At 37.9% G+C, this 16,718-nt stretch overlaps 1 protein-coding gene across 1 annotated transcript in view; it reads right to left on the reverse strand.

Annotated features, from left to right (window-relative positions):
* Positions 1–3,575: 3,575 nt before the first annotated feature.
* LRRC74B (leucine rich repeat containing 74B) overlaps positions 3,576–16,718 on the reverse strand; it is a 346,726-nt gene continuing 333,583 nt past the window's right edge. Inside the window, exon 13 of the mRNA XM_044068362.1 lies at positions 3,576–7,016. Within this exon, the coding sequence (XP_043924297.1) occupies positions 6,989–7,016 (28 nt within the window). The 3' untranslated portion in view covers positions 3,576–6,988. The remainder of the gene's footprint in view (positions 7,017–16,718) is intronic.

A 16,718-nucleotide genomic window follows, 5' to 3' on the forward strand; every position in this document is an offset into this window, starting at 1 on the left:
AGGGATAAAGTTGGCACTGAATCTGTCGGCCAGTATATTGGCAACATCTGTTGGCTTGGTATCGGAGGTACTATGGTGCAGTAGCTCAGAGCAAATCTGGGTATTGCTGTGGAGATTCTTTACATAACTATAGAAGGCCTTGTGGTCTTTACCATCTGCTGCAATTCTGTTTTCATAGCTAGCTTTAGAGGATTTGGTGAGGCATCTCAACTTTTTGTTGAGGCTGATAAAAGAGTTTTTCCAGTCTAGGGACTTCAACTTATTCAGCATCAGTTTCCTCCTTCTGTTGTAGAGTTTGTTTATGGCAGGGGACCACCAGATTAGCTTTCTTTTTTGGAGGAGAGCGACTTGTTTCTATTGCGTATGACGAGATCCATGCATTTATGTACATGTTCGTACAGCTGATTGGTGTATGATTCAGTGGTCATGCAACCATTCTCCATTTGCATGGGCGCCGTGAAGTTAGCCACCTCTGTTTTTGGGAGCCCAAAGTTAGCTTTAGAAAAGTTTTTCATGGTGGTTATCTTTGTGTGGGGGGGATGTGGATTTCCAAGGTGATTAGTTTGTGGTCGGCTCTAACAAGGGAGGAGTTGACTATTGGTGTAGAGCAGCGGTCGTCCATGTTAGTAATATCTACATCAAGGATATTGCTACCTGTAGTGGGGTTAAGAATGAGCTGGTCCAGGGCATTGAAATTAAGGAATTCCAGGAAACATTGGGTAAGTGCATTGGTACATGAGCAGCTTTCCCAGTTAATGGAGGGGTAGTTGAAGTTGCCCAGTATGAGAGTGTTAGGTTGGACCCTAATATTCTCCAGGGTGCTTAGGAACATGGAGTATGAGTCTTGGGACATGGGTGGGGACCTATAGCAGGCTATGACCTGAATCACTGTCTTACCATATGTTAGCTGTACCTGAAGTATCTCTGATGTGTTATGTTGGGCTACTAGTCTGGAGGCGTGCGCATCCTTTATGAATATGGAAACACCACCACCTTTGGAGCTTCGGTCCAAGTTCTGGGGCTGAAAGGTCTGGAATGAGTTATAGCCTGGTAGTGCAGGGGTGCTTTCGGCTGCCTTGAACCAGGTCTCTGTTACAGTACAAATGTCGATGTTCTGCATTTTAGGGAGTGCTTCGAGTGAGTGCATTTTGAAATTTAGACTTCTAGCGTTGAGCAGCATGACCCTCAGATTTCATTTGTTTGTAGCTGTTATGATGGCAGTTTGGTCTTTGGAACACTGCCTAAAAAGGCACTATAGGGGTGACAAGAGCCTTGGCCAGTATCTGGAAGCCCAGGGCTGACAGATGCAGGCCATCTCTGGGCAAAGCATCGAGGTCTGTCAATCATGTCATCCCAGGTTGACAGATACTAGATCCTCTTAGAATGACACCAGAAACTTAGCCAATTGTTGAAATCAATAATTTTCTGTTTGTACTGTGGTATCATTCTGGGTGATGGTAGGATGCTGCTCAGGATTAAGGTCATACCCGCCTGGACTACATAATCTGATAGCTCCTCCATGTCTCTTTTCATGTAGTCCAGGGAGGTACGTCTCAGGTCGTTCACACCCACATTTACAATGACAGAGTCATATTTGTACCTGTTGTTGAGAGACCTGAGTGCATGCGTCATGTGGTGGCTCCTGGCACCTGATAGGCACCTGACTGTTACTTTCTCCTTATTCAACCTAGTGAGTGGGACATCAGTGTGCCTCACTATCGAGTCACCTATGACTAGTGTGTTGGGCATGCTGTTTTGCCTCTGGGGCTTTAGTTGAGTGGCACACAGTTTAGGAGAGTTATGTTTCTCGTGATTAGTGTTGTGTTGTGGTGGTTGACTGCATTTCTGTCTTGGAGGTTTCTGCTGTTTGGGTAGATTTTTATTGAGAGCATCCACGAAGGTGGGTGTGTGGTTTGTGTTTCTATGTGAAGGCATTGCCCGTGTGTGTTCTGGAGGGCTATGTGTTCCATGTGGTGTGGTGCAAGTGTTGATCTTCTCCTCTTGACCAGCTATTCCAGTCTTGGCTGGAGAGTATGTGGCTTCCAATTTGGATATATAAGTGTATCTCTCACAAGTCTGAGTGTTGGGAGGTAAGAAGAGAGGGTTGTCAGTGTACATGGGGCAGTTGCTACCTTGCCCCAGGATGCCAAAGTTCACCAGGTTAATAGAAGAAAGCACAGGGAACTGACCTTTAGATATGCCTGGAGGGGTGGGCATTAATAATAAGTACTGGAGCTTTTTCCTTGCAGAATGTTTAGTGCTAGTAGCACTTTTGTGTGCTACAATAATTGCTACAAGAAGTCTGGTAAAGTGCTAGACTAATAAGCTAGTAAAAGTACAGGAGAGGAGAGAACTAGCAGATCTAAGGGAAAAATTGAAGTGCAGACTTTGGCACCACTCAGAAGCTTACAAACAGTCCTGGATACAGCAAATCTGTATCTGGACTAGACTAGTTACAGGAAAGGTGGGAAACAAGCACAAATGTGGGCTTTCAAACCAGAAAGTTGGAAGAGATGGAAAAACTGCCCAAAGGGCAATAAACTACAATTTCTGGGCCAGAAACCACACCTCTTGTGGTAGATAGTCTACCTAGTGCTTACCACCCCCACTGATAAGCTGGAAGGCTTCCCTCCAACACAGAAAGGCTTGGGAGGCGCAGAAGCTTACAAACAGTCATGGAAACAGCAAATCTGTATCTGGACTAGACTAGTTACAGGAAAGGCAGGAAACAAGCTTAGATTTTTTTTACAGAAAAGCAGCTAAAACAGCACTAAAAACAATTCAAGTGCACTGCAAGGGAGCACACGAGTGTGTAGCAATATTAAAGCAAATACAGTTTAAATAAATGCAATTTATTCAAACTGTATTCTGAACTGAATTCAATTTTTGTTTTATTCAACTCTGAACAGTTAAAAAGTGCCAGAAAATATACTTATCAGCTGAGAAGCACTCAGTCAGAACACAAGGAGATTCTAGCAAAGTTTTTTTTTTTTTTTTTTTTTTTTTAGTAAAGTGGAAAAGGAGAAGGGAGGAACAGAAGATAGTTCAAGGTTAAGAAACTAAGTGGGTTGGCCTTCTCAAATGTTCTCTCTGTATTAGGTAGATGAGCTAATGACACTAGACTGTGAGGAGTGTCCCAGATCAAATTTACAGTAGGGGGCGGGCACCTGCAAAGCCACCAAGTATAAGAATAAAACACCAATAGGAAGAGAGGGTGGGAAACTATTACAGCTACTAGCTACACTATTTTAGGCAGAACACAAAACCACAGTATGGGTACTAATTGACATATAAAAGCTTGGTTCTTCTGATAGAACTTCCTAACATACCTCATAGAGATATGAATTGAAAAAAAAACAGAGTGCTTCCCTAGTACTTAAGTTATTCCAGGTACAACTAAATATTTGAAATCCAGTAAATATGGGGAGCTCTTACAGTTCACATTCAATTGTATTCAGAAACCTTAGAGTACTGTTTTTGTAAAAAAAAAAAAAAAGTAATGAGCCTGATAAAACTCTGCCTAAGCAAAATAGCAATTTAAACTCTGCCAAGAAAGACAAAACCAAACCAAAAAAAAAAAAAAACATGCTGTTTAATGACAGAGGTGATCATACTTCAAAATAGCATTACTGAATAGAAGACAGAAAAGCCAAAGGAAAATAAAACGTGTTTTATATATACCATTTTGATGTTTCACTTCCAACACAAGCAGTACATTATATTCAAAATACACAAAAGTTGTGTACTTACCATAATGGCGGAAATTTATTATCTCTCTCCATCTATCTCAGCTGTTGGGTTATCTACCTTCATGGTGAATCTAAGACAGCAACGTTTTCCTCACAGATGCTTCTCCGGTGTTTACTTTCCTCTGTCTTCCATAGTGCATTGCAGCCTTCTGTCTCTAAGACTGTTTGCTCACATCAGACATCATATTATTAAGGAGGTATGGAGAAAAGCTTTGGGTTTAGGCCTGCCAGGTTTAGCCAGTAAGGATGATGACATTTTTGATGCAGGGATGGTGAGAGCATTGTCAATATGAATGGAGAAAGACAATAAGGATCAATCCTTATGGTAAGTATATAACCATTATATCCTATACAGTCCTGTCCATCCATCTCAATTATTGGGACAGAATTCCTTGCTTTCTTCCTGGGTGGCATCATGACAGAATAGCTTGACTAAGTTGCTGCAGCACAAATGTCATCTATAGAAGGATTCTTGAAAAAGGCCAGGGAAGATGAGATTGATCTTTGGTCTTCTGCCCTATTGTTTATTACACATAGAATAAAGTGATACAATCTGAAAGCCATCTGGAGAGTGTCGAGACTTTAGCTCCTTGTTTTTCTGGAGAAAGAGACACATACAGTTGGTTGTCTTTATCCAAGGATTTTGTCCTGAGAAGATAAAATCAAAGTAGTCTGGAAACATCTAAAGTAGGCAACACAGACTCTCTGTTTTTTTTCTGTGGCTTGAGAAGAAAATGAGTAAATGGCAGGTCTGGTTCTTCAAAAGTAATTTTAGGAACAAAGGTAGGATGTGGTCTGAGGGAGGCTCTCTCTTTATGGAAAACTAGGTATAGTGCTTTGCAAGATGACATGAAGTTCAGATGTTCATCTGGCTGAGGTGACTAGTACTATTTTTTAGGACAGGTGCTTTATTACATAGTTTAAGTCAGGCTCAAATGGTGGCTGCATAAGAGCTGGAAGTACAAAAATTGAATCTCATGGCGGAGTGGGGTCCTTGATAGGTGATCTGAAGAGAAAATTGCTTTTTAAGAAGGTCTAGATCTTCTGGGAAATCAGAGAATTTGAACTGACACCTTGATGAAAATTTGAAATGGCTGCTAGCTAAACCTTAACAGTTAAATAGCTGGAGATGGAATAAAATATGATGGTTAAGAATTATAATACAGAGGGAATACATGCTAATAAAGGGTCCAGTATTTGACACACTGCCAAAATAGAAAATCTTTTCCATTTACTTATGCATAACTTTCTGGCAGGTTGTTTTTGATAGGCAGGAAGAAGTTGTATAAAACTGGTAGGTAAGGTTGGATTATGGGCGCTCATTAGAATTGGAGAAACCATTTATTTAGTCTGGGGAAGATGATGTGTGGGTGAAGCTGGTTGGATGAGTGAGACAGGAGATTCAGTTGAGGATATAGTAACAATTGAGGTCATGTATGTAAGGCCAGACCACTGGGAATCTTATTTGTCTGGACCAGAAAGTTGATATTTGAATAGCTTTCACCTTGCACGGAGGCTTTCTACAGAAACTTTGTCATTAGTGGAAGATGGACTAATAAATTTAGTTGAACAGGTAGCCAAGGTGTGGCCAGAACATTCCTGGGTGTGTGTCCTTGTTGAGGGATGAGGGTAAAGTAGCTGTTGCATTTTGTTTTAGCTGGGGAGCCAAATAAGTTTCAGTAAGGCTGGCTTTAGTAGCTAAGATTTTGCTTGCTAATGTGTGGTTCAGGGGTCATTTACTTGGTATCAAGATTCAATGACATAGTCTGCCTGCTAAAAGACTGGTCTAACTTGAACTATGCATTGTTATTAGAAAATGTTATGAAGACATTTCCATTGCCAGCATCTCAACGTCTCTCAGCACAAGGGGTATGAACAGGTTCCTCCATGCTTGTTGATGTAACACACAGCTTTAATGTTGTTTCTGCATGGACTGAAATCATTTCTCTAGAATACTGATGTGATGGCAAGCCTCTTGGTGTGACCATGTTCTTTGGACTATACTTTTTCATAGTGCACCCCTGCCCTATCCCTGAGAGGTGGCATCAGTGGTAACTGTGGCTGGTGGAAGGGGAAGAACAAAGGAACAGCCCACTTGTACTGGAGGGATTGAATCCACCACTTTAGATGAGTCTTGCAAACTGTATACAATCAGATAGGAAACTGAACTGAGTAAGTGAATGAGTAAGCGGACTGAGTGTATTGTATGCTGAGTGCCCCTTTTAGCACTCTGATATGGTATCTGGCTGTAAGGAACCAGGGAAATGGCTGCTGCCACTGTTTCCAATGTTTGTAGTACTATGGAAACTGGACAGGAATTGTGCTGAAGAAGGTCTATGATTTGTAATCTGAGGGAAGCAGTCCTTGTGCAGACAGTCTAGTATTGTTTGTTGCAGTCTCCACATGGTACCTATGAAATCTAATGAATGGATTGGTTCCAGGTTTTATTTTTCAAAGTTACTGAGACAGTAATAATAAAGTAAAAAAGGTTAATTTATCTGAAAGATTTGGATGAACCCTGTAGAACTGTGTCTGATGTAGATGATGGCAAATAAGATCAGGGAGATTGTAAGAGTGCAATGCATTAAGGGAGCGGGTAGAAGCTAGAGCACTGGAAAAGTGTCTGTAAGGAAAAGTTGATGGCTTGGATCCGCTACTTGGATGGATAGGATCTTGGCATTCTGTTTCTCTTTGTTTCCTTGTTAATTTCTGTTCATGCTATTTTAATTTGAAATAATGAAATTCTCCAACAAAAACTATTACTTTTTAACATTTTGCATTCAGCTCTCCCTTCCCCCTTCTGTTCCTATCTTGTGTCCTTTTTGCAGGATTGTGTTGCACTTTTCAAAATCTTTTTGAGATTTACTGATGCTGTATGCACATACATACGTACATCAAGAGTATGCCATCTATATTCATGTACATCAGAGGTTTATGACAGCTTGTATGAACAATTTTATATAAAACCACTGTGGTGTTAAAACAGCAATTACTTTTTATGTAGTTTTGATGTGCTATTAATTTTTTAAAGTGATTAATCATACATGATATGGAAGATGAACAAATGGTGACATGATGGCTGACTTAGTAATGAAGCTTAGTAAGCAGTGAGCATGCAGTCACTATGCAGATTGTTACTACAAATACTGTGCAGACATCATGAGCTGTTAGTCCACATGTGAGTTATGTAGTCATTCTTCTTAGCTGATTAAAAAATAAGGAGTTCATGCATTCTTGCATCAGGCACTTAGTGAATGGATAAGCTCACTGTGAAGAAATAACAGAAAAAGTATTTAAATAGTCATATATGTGCAACACATGAAAACAACAATAATTTTAATGGTTGCTACTTTACAGTTGCATCTTTCTTTGCTTCTTTTTCTACCATATGATACCCTTCCTTGAAACATACGACTTATGTTCTGCCTATCTCACATCTGTCCATTGCCAGGCACTAATTCAACATTTAAGTTGATAAACTTGGACCTCAAGGTGGAATCACATTGTGTACAGCCACTGTGACTCTCTTGAATGTCCTCTTCTAGAACATACGTATATCAATGATCCAAATTCAGTCTCTAAAACAATCTATTACCACAGAGATGCTAAAATAAACACTCTCAGTGTAAATTTGTTGTATAATATACGCACTCAACACAAATACTTCCATACCACTTTAAGCTAATAACTTTGCTTGAGACTATATTTTATTATCTTATAAAAGAATATTGTAGGGATGCATACTTTATGTGCTGTAAGTATCGCTTATAAAAGTTCTAATAATTAACTTAACAGTAATTGTAGTTTTCATACCAGGCAGATTTCTGGGTAGATGGCTATGCAAAGAAAGTTAAAAGCACATGGTTTGGCTCTATCTCTACAATACTCATACTTCTAAAGACTGGAGTCATAATTTGAATGCAGAAAGAATGAAATGTGTTTTTATTAGAATGCTTTTTATTGAAACTGGCTTTGTGGCTCTGTCCTTCTGTGGTTCTATTATGCTCTAGTGAGACAGCGGAAAAAAACTGAGCTTCTTGTCAGTGAAGGATACACCCACAAAGATGTGACAGAACCACAGAGGGACAGAGCAGGATGCACTGTACTATTAGCAGCCTTAGACAAGAAACAAATACACACACAGACATACACACATTCAGAGTGGGATGCACTGTACTATGAGCGGCCTTAAACAAGACACACACACACACACACACACACACACACACACACACACACACACACACACACACACACACACACACACACACACACACACTCACTCTTGCATCTCCATACATCATTTCTTACACACACACACACACACACACACACACACACACACACACACACACACACACACACACACACACAGAGACTCTCGGTCTCAAACACTCATACGGTTACATATACTGGCCATCCATACACTGTGAACTAAGACTATTCTAATATTATACCAGTATCTTTCCTCACTGCCATATCCAAATAATTGGCAATGAGTTAGTAAGCAGTTTAAGACTTTTAACTTTATTCTGTAGACCCAGATTCTACTGGTGCCACGTGAGGGGCTCTGAACTACTCAATTAAGCAGACTAAAAATTCTTGGTCACCTCTGAAATAACCATTTAAGCTATTCTTAGTTGATAGAAAATGGTAGCAAAAGCGATAATAAAAACTGAAAAAGAAAACTCCTGGAGCAAGCAGTTGAGAAAAGATACTTGTGGTCTTCCAACCTTACTGTGATGATGAAGAGGCAGGTAAGTTTCAAACTATAAATGTCGACACACAGGGAAATAATTAGGCCTACTGTGATAACTGCATTTCTGTGTTTACCAGATATTGCAGTTGTCACACTAATAGTAAAGTAACTAATACCCACAAAAAAGAAAGAAATTTTTCTTTAAGATATTAACATCATAAAGACGGTCAGATAGCATACAAGGTTTCATATTCACACATGTATTTGACCCTTGGAATGAAATTAAGTAAGTTCACCAACAGTAATAGGTTTTGAATTATTATTGGATTATATTATTGCAGCTTGTACAAATGACTGATAAACACTCAGAATCTTATGTGGCACCTAAATTGTTTTGCTTTAAGGTGGAAGATATTTCATAACGAGGACTTATTCTACAAAATACTTGCATTTACATATAACTCAGTTAAAATGAAGACAGTTCCCTGACACATATGGACAATATTTTACTTAAAAAATGAGGAAGAAAAGTGAACACTTTGCAAAAGAAACACAGACAAGGTGATTTCAGAAAAGCATTTGAGGTTGGTTTTGTAGATTCCTACTACTTCTTCTGGTACCACATTACCAGAATCAGCAAAACCAACCATGAATGTTTTTCTGAAATCAGCTTGTTTGTATTTCTTTTGCAAAGTTTTCTCTGTTCTTCCTTATTTTTTTACTTTTTAGAGTGATTCAATAAAAAGCATTCTTTATTAAAATTATTTTTTATATTTTTATTTCTTACTAAAACTTTATCAATTGACATTAACTTAGGAAGGTGTGTCCTCACTTTTTCTAGTGACCTCTGACCTAGCTTCTATCAGACTGGTATCCTGCACCACTAGAATAAGCTGTTTTTTGAACTACTATGCTGTTGAATTTCATCAAAGTCCATTTCTGAGAAGGGGATGCTTTCTTCACCAGCTTCCATTCCTTTGGTATTCTCCTGAGGCTTTTCCTGTAGGCATGACCATCTGCCTTTTGAAAGGTGATTGGAATTGCTTTGATGTCATCAATAGGATTCCTCTTCTGCAAAAAGCTGCAGGTACCTGGCCAACCTATTTGGCTATGGACTTCTAGACTAGGAAACCTTCCACTAAACACAGCCATGACTTTTCTTTGCAGGGCTTTGATAGTTATGTGCTACACTTCTTCATTCCTTCATCTGCCTCGATGGTTTTCATCTCTTGTTACTGTCTATTTGCCTCTTGCTGTGCAATAATACTTTGTGTTACTTTTAAAGACGATGTTTTGTTTGCCCTTTGTTGGGGAGCAGTGGTTTGACAACCGTTACTTTCCATTAGAAACATACTGACCAAAGCAGTTCTTCCAGTTCCACCTGTATTTCAGTAACACAGACACATAGATTCCAAGTTGTATGCTTCAGAGCATAAGCAAAGCTAGAAAGTTCCAGGAACATTTAAAAGGCTTTAAGTAGCTCCATCAAAACTTATACAGGTTCTACTTTTCACAGTACAGTTTCAGGGTCTCTCTTCATGTTAAAACTAATCTAGCTTTAAATGAGAGTTCTAGCCCCCAACTTACAGGGACTGAAAAGGCTACACAAATTCAGGATTCGCAAGGTACAAACAAAATCTAACAAATGGGCTGAAATATACATTTCCTGCTTCTAGACCCGTTGGTCTATCACAACCAATAGACATATATGTGTGTCTTCTTTTTGTGCTTCACTGAATCTTTTCTTCATTGCTTTCTCATTCTAGTAATCCTTGAAGATTTTAAACAATTTCTTATCTGAGTTTTATCAACATTCTCGCTATAAAATAATGTCCCATTCCTTCTGTTTAATTTTATCATTTTTTTGCAATGCGCATATCTATATATATATATATATATATATATATATATATATATATATATATATATGGGATCCGTACAGATGCTTGACTGCATCTTTCACCGAATCCCAATTTGGTGAGCATACTTGCACGAACGTGCTGTTCACTGAAGCAGCACTTTCACATAAGTATGCTTGTTGTTCCGGTCTTACTGTGGTGCGGTAAGGGAAAATTCCCTTTTCCCCACTGTAGCACGACCTTGGAGTGATAATATTAAAGTAGGGGGGGTGGAGGGGGGCTTGCCCCCCTGCATTCAAGTAGATTTTGTGTTTTTTTTTTAATATACATTAACGAAAGCGCTTTTTCTATGAAAGCACTTTTGTTAAAGTGTGTTCGGTGGTTATGGGTTCGGCTTTTGAACTTTCGTTCCAAAGTCCTAGATCAGTGTGTGTGTGTATATATATATATATATATATATATATATATATATATATATATATATATATATATATATTTATATTTATATTTATATATATATATATATATATATGCATATACTGCACACCATTGAAGTTAAACACCAGAAACTAGTATCCCTTTATAGGATCAATGGACTCCTTAAAGATACTGCAAAAAAACTCTACCCACCACCTTTTTACTGCCAACTCTCTTATATGCTGCTCCTATCCTAATAAACTTAAGCAATACTCAGAGAAAGAAACTTGCCTCTTGCTACACTAAAATAGTTAAATTTGCCACCAGTCTCCCTCATAGGGCCTGCCATTGTCTTAAGTTAAAGCAATTAAACTGGCCTGAACTACACAACTACCTAACATATCCACAACTAACTACAGCACACAAACTCATTCATCATCCAGAAAAATGCTCTGCACTACAAAATGTATTAGTGCCCTACTGTCCAGCAAGGGACCTCAGTTCTAGTGACAAATTCTTACTACTCACAAATAAGTCAAATAATGTTGCAGGAGACTCGCCTTACCCCAAATATGTTGCTAAACTCTGGAATAGTATCCCCACACAAATAAAACTCTCCAACAAACTCAATAGTTTTAAACCACTGCTTAAACAACATCTTAACCAATCCTGATCCTGCACATGCTCATCACAAGGTTAAGATTTTATGCTCACTGAACAATACTCTCCAAATACTCTCCTTAAACAGAATGCTATCAACCTCTTTTTTATACATAACTGCTGCCTGTACTATCCACTAAGCTGCACATGGGCTTTCTCTTTAATAACTTCTACCTCTGTAAAATCTTAGAATGTATAAATGTCACTACTGTATGTGTATAAATGTAAATAGAACCATAACTACTCTGTGTTTAACTGGAACGAAGTATGATGCATTTTAAACAAATGGAGCTTTTCTCCCCAGGCCTTAGTTGAAAATGGATATTACCCAATCAAACTTTCCTGGTAAACAAAAACAGACACATAAATATATATATATATATATATATATATATATATATATATATATATATATATATATATTTGGCATATTATAATTGCCTTCCATTACCATTACTCCCTTCATCTTAGTGTTTCTTCCTCTCCAACATTTTACCTCAATGATTTCACAATTTCTCTAATAATTTTTTTGTTAAAACCTAACTTCCCTTATTTGCATTGCTTGGTTTTCATATTTCCTTTAATGGTTAAAATCTGGGCTATTTACTCCAAAGTGCTATCATTCTGTTTCATTACCAGTTTGTCAATGGAATAGCTTTTTCCATCATTGACTTTTTTTGACTAACTAACTTAAAAGTAATATTCCTAGTTCTTACACAAAGTTGTTAAATGAAATTAAAACAGGGCACATGCCACATATAGGAAGATGATTAAGGGCCAAAACAGTCCATTCAGTTAGACAATTTCATTAAGTCAATAGTAAAGTATATGTACATCTTTCTTTGTGGGTGTTTTGTTATGATTGTTGTTATTGTGCAAGTTTGCATTGAATTAATACAGCTCCTGGTCTGTTTTCTTTTTTCACCTTCCATTATAATCTTATACTTTGGATCCTTCTGTGTTAGCGGTTCATATAACACTTGAAAATATAATTTACTAATCCCTGAGGAAACTGACTATTCTTAAGCATTACCAGATTTCTTTAGAGGTTTTTTTTTAATTTTTTTTCAGAGAATACAGTACCATGTGTCTTCCCTATCATTCTGAAACTATAGTTGAATAGTTTATTCTAATGAGATCTCAAAATTGCTCAAGTTATTTATTTTGGAAATGTATATGCATATTCATAATGGTATGTTTTTTTCATTTTTGCCCTACATTTCAGCTTAGTAGTTAAACTTTGATGTCTATGTCTGAAAGTGACTTTATACATCAAATGCAGAACTGTCTCTTTGCTTCTAAAAATGATTGTCTCTGAAACTGTGTAAGTCTCAAAATAACATATTTTAAATTCTCAGTTAAAAGACTACATTTGTAAAATTAAATGCAGGCTCGTCATTTTTGGGATCTTTTACCATGTTGTTTCACTTACTGCAAGTGTTACTGTTGGGAGTGTAACTGATGAATAACAAATTTAGAACTATATATTTCTTGCACAAATGGTTGTTTCGCACAGTAAATGCCACATCATTTCAGATAACACAAATATTCTGACTAGCACCTGAGATGCATGAACTATCTATTAGAGTTTGCTTGAAATTCACAAATACATGCTGTAAAAAATGTTACCAGTCCCAGTTTATTAAAATAGAAACCAAATGTAACTATCATTCACCTGATACACACCTCATCAAGCAACATGTATAAAGTGCACATGCGTGTGCTGTAAACTGACATTACCCAGACATTAAGACTTTGGAACAGGAATGCCAGACACTAATGCATATAGGATAACTTTATTAGAGATTCATAGCTTCAAAGATACTTACTAGGTTATTGATCCATTAAATATGAATAACCCAGGGTCAGGTAGAACATGTTCATGTTACCCCATCCAAGGATGCAAAACCAAGGGTGAATTTGTGATTTCCCAACCATTTGCTCAGATTATGTTTGCACAGATTAAGAGAAGTAAGAGAAGTGCTTTGATTTATGGGAGAGGAAGACAATCCCAAAGAAGCAGTGTTCTCTGTGATACATAGCTATCCGTCCAACATGTTCTAATTATGTTCCAGAAGATATTATGATCTGTTGAGGGACTGTTTATTCCACCATTGGACTTTTGGATGTGCAGTAGATTGGACAGGATATGGTACACTGAGAATCTGAATGCAAGACAGAGCTCTCCCCTTAGTACCCTGTCTGAGCTGAGTAGATGGACATGACTTTGAGATGGTCAGTATAGTTTTTATGGTTTAGGCCCTTGATTTTCTTGGTGAGAAAGCATTGTGATCATTCAAGTTGTGTTAAGTGTTTGGACAGGTACGTACTGAAGGGGGAATATACTTAATGGTCAACCTAATAAGTGGCAAATACAGTGGAATGATCACATCCCTGAACCTAAACACCATGCCCTTACTAATAGGCTATGCAATGAAAAGAACTTTCTTACGATAGTAGATTCATAGTAATCAAAGGAAAGTTTGTTGTCTACATAAGTTCCCAGGTCCCTAACTACCAAATCAATTTTCAGGATTGTGCTGCTGATGAGAGAGCTATAGGGGACATTATGCTTGCCAAAGAAGACTATTACACATTTGTTGGCTTTTAGTTTTAATCCATGGTTATGACACACGCTATCTGTTTGGGAAAGGTCTTCTTGTCAGGTCTTAGCATGCACTCAAAAGTTTATGATGGCACAAAGTTTGCAGCCATCTACAAACCTGGTCAGCTACAAACCCTTTACATTAGCTTTGACATTTGAGAAATAAATGCCAAAGAGGAGTGGCTCAAGGACTGAACCACCAGTGAAAGGGCTTTTGGAGGTGGTAGAGCCACCTACCCTAATTTATTGGGTTCTATTTGTTAGCCAATTTGATATGCACTGTTTATCAACAATATCTAAGTGTGGAATATTGCTGAATGCCTTTGTGAGGATAGACAGTGTGTACTGATTTTCCCCAATCCATTGCTTCAGTACCCTTCTTGAAGAAGTTGACCAGGTTAAGCAGGCAGGATCTGCATTTGACAAAACAGTGCTTGGACTTTTGTAGGGTTAACCTGTGTCCTTATTTATTAATTCCATGATACTCTCCATAGCCTTACAGATGAGGCTGATTACACCCTAAGGATCTATATTACCCAGGTCAATTGATGTGCAGAGAGATGATTGTTTTCCATTCATTTGGCACAACGCCTGTTTGGAGACTGATACTGGCACTGTTTCAAGCTGGTCAATAGGCAGTCTGGTATGTTATCCAGCCCCAGAGATGAGCAGTGTTCTTGGCCTTGGAAGGAACTTTGAGGAATTGTTCTTAGTAGATTTAAGGGCTGGTGTAGATGTGGGTATGTGATCTGGGAATATAAGTGGAAAGAACTTAGATCTAAATATTATCTGCTAGTAGACTGGCTATGTCCCAAGGGTCTGAGTATGTGATATCATTTACTATTATCTCTCTGCAATTCTGGGCATTATTTATGAGGTTTCTAACACAGTTAAAGAAGGCTTTATGGTGGTCATTTGACTGGGTGGCGATTTTTGTCTCATATCTAGCTTTGATTGATTTGATCAGGGTCTGAATTCCTTTGTTAAGTTTAGCAAGAGTGTTTTTTGGACATCTTGATAGTTACTTTTTTTACTGCACACAATTCATTTTTCTTATACCCTATTTGTATTTGGGTTTCCCCACAGGGGGCAAAGGAAGAACATGAAAAACTCTATACAGACAGTTGCCAAAGGTCAGGACTGACCATAAGACAGGATCTTACAACAAAGCTATTATGCAGATCATTTATTGGCCTTGTGCTATATGTACCCTATTCATTTGCCATAATCACAAACTGCATACACCACAAGATTGGGTTATACTGGCAGAAAAACATTTACACTGTATACCCCTAATGTGACTCTGAAAGTACACATTCACTGCTGCAGCCTGTGCATTTACTGGTTCTGAACCGAGCATTCACTTTGTTAAAGTAACCGCCTCTAGAGTAAAATATGGCTAAGAATATCTGTAAATCTTGGGTCTATGAGTTTGCTTATTCCACCACATTTCTGATCTTATCATGAATGTAAATAATGGTAAAATTAGCCTGAAGCTTTATAAACGCATATTGTTTTTAAAAAGAGGATTTCACAGATCCAAATGCAATTTGTTGTCTACATTAATGCATTGATGAGAAATTTCTGACAGCTTGAGGCCATGGTATTTGTGCTTTTGTCTTTTCTCATCTTTGCTCAGCAAGCTCTTCATTCAAAAGCCTTTAAATTATTAATCTGCTATAATGCCGTCTCACAGCTGTTTGCAGCCTTTCTAGGAAATGGTGACAGAGCAAAGTGTATGCACAGTCAAGGACACAGAAACAAGCTGAACACTGCATAAAGCTAATGCAGCTAATGAGAAATTGTATCAGTACTGAGTAGTTATAATGTACCATCATCTATTCAGAATTTGAAATGAGCACACATAGTTGACAGGGCAATCCTGATAGCAGAGTTCACTTGTCACATTGTTAGATTCAAGGCTAGTTGGTATAATGGAGCCATCTCCTAAAAGAATATGTAATAGTGCAGCAAATGTTATTACTGAACCTGACATGTCACAAAAACTAACAATGAATCAGATATGACTACTAAATACAGTAATAATATTCTAAATATGTGTCATCTGTAGTTCAAGAAATAACAGAAACATATGAGAACATTTTAAAAGTGCTTGCCAAATGTACTGTTATTCAGTAATTAAAACTTCTTTCTCTCAGCTCTGGCCTCGGGTTCACTCCTGACCTATAATTACTATCTGCTGGGAGCATTTATGCATCCATAGGGGATATATGAGTTTTCTGTGGTTAATCTAGTTTTCTACCTCGTCCAAAAACATGCTAGTTGAATGGCTTGTTTAAAGTGTCCATATATTGCATTTTGTCTTTGTTCTTGCAACCTAAGTGATAGCTGGAAATGTTACATGAAGGATTACGTCACTTACTGAATTAACATATAAATACATTTTAAAGAAAGTCTAGGTAATGAACTTGGAAAGTCATAGGCACATTTAAAATCACATACATGATTATGCGATTTATATAATATCACAATAACCATTATAAGCAGTGGGTAATTGGCATTTTATTCAGAGTAGGGGATGTTGTTTGGTCATGAGGGCACAGCCCAAGTGGCCAAACTACACCCCTTATGGGAGTTATTTAAAAATTAAACATATTGCCCTTTTTAAATACATTATGAACTAACAGGATGGAGCTATGATGTATTGTGGATGCAAAGAATGTGGTGACGTAGTCTGCAGTATATCTGCACACCTGTACTTTCTGCCC

This window comes from Protopterus annectens, chromosome 4.part0 (genome assembly GCF_019279795.1).
Source record: "Protopterus annectens isolate FY-2018-M chromosome 4.part0, PAN1.0, whole genome shotgun sequence".
NCBI lineage: Eukaryota > Metazoa > Chordata > Ceratodontiformes > Protopteridae > Protopterus > Protopterus annectens.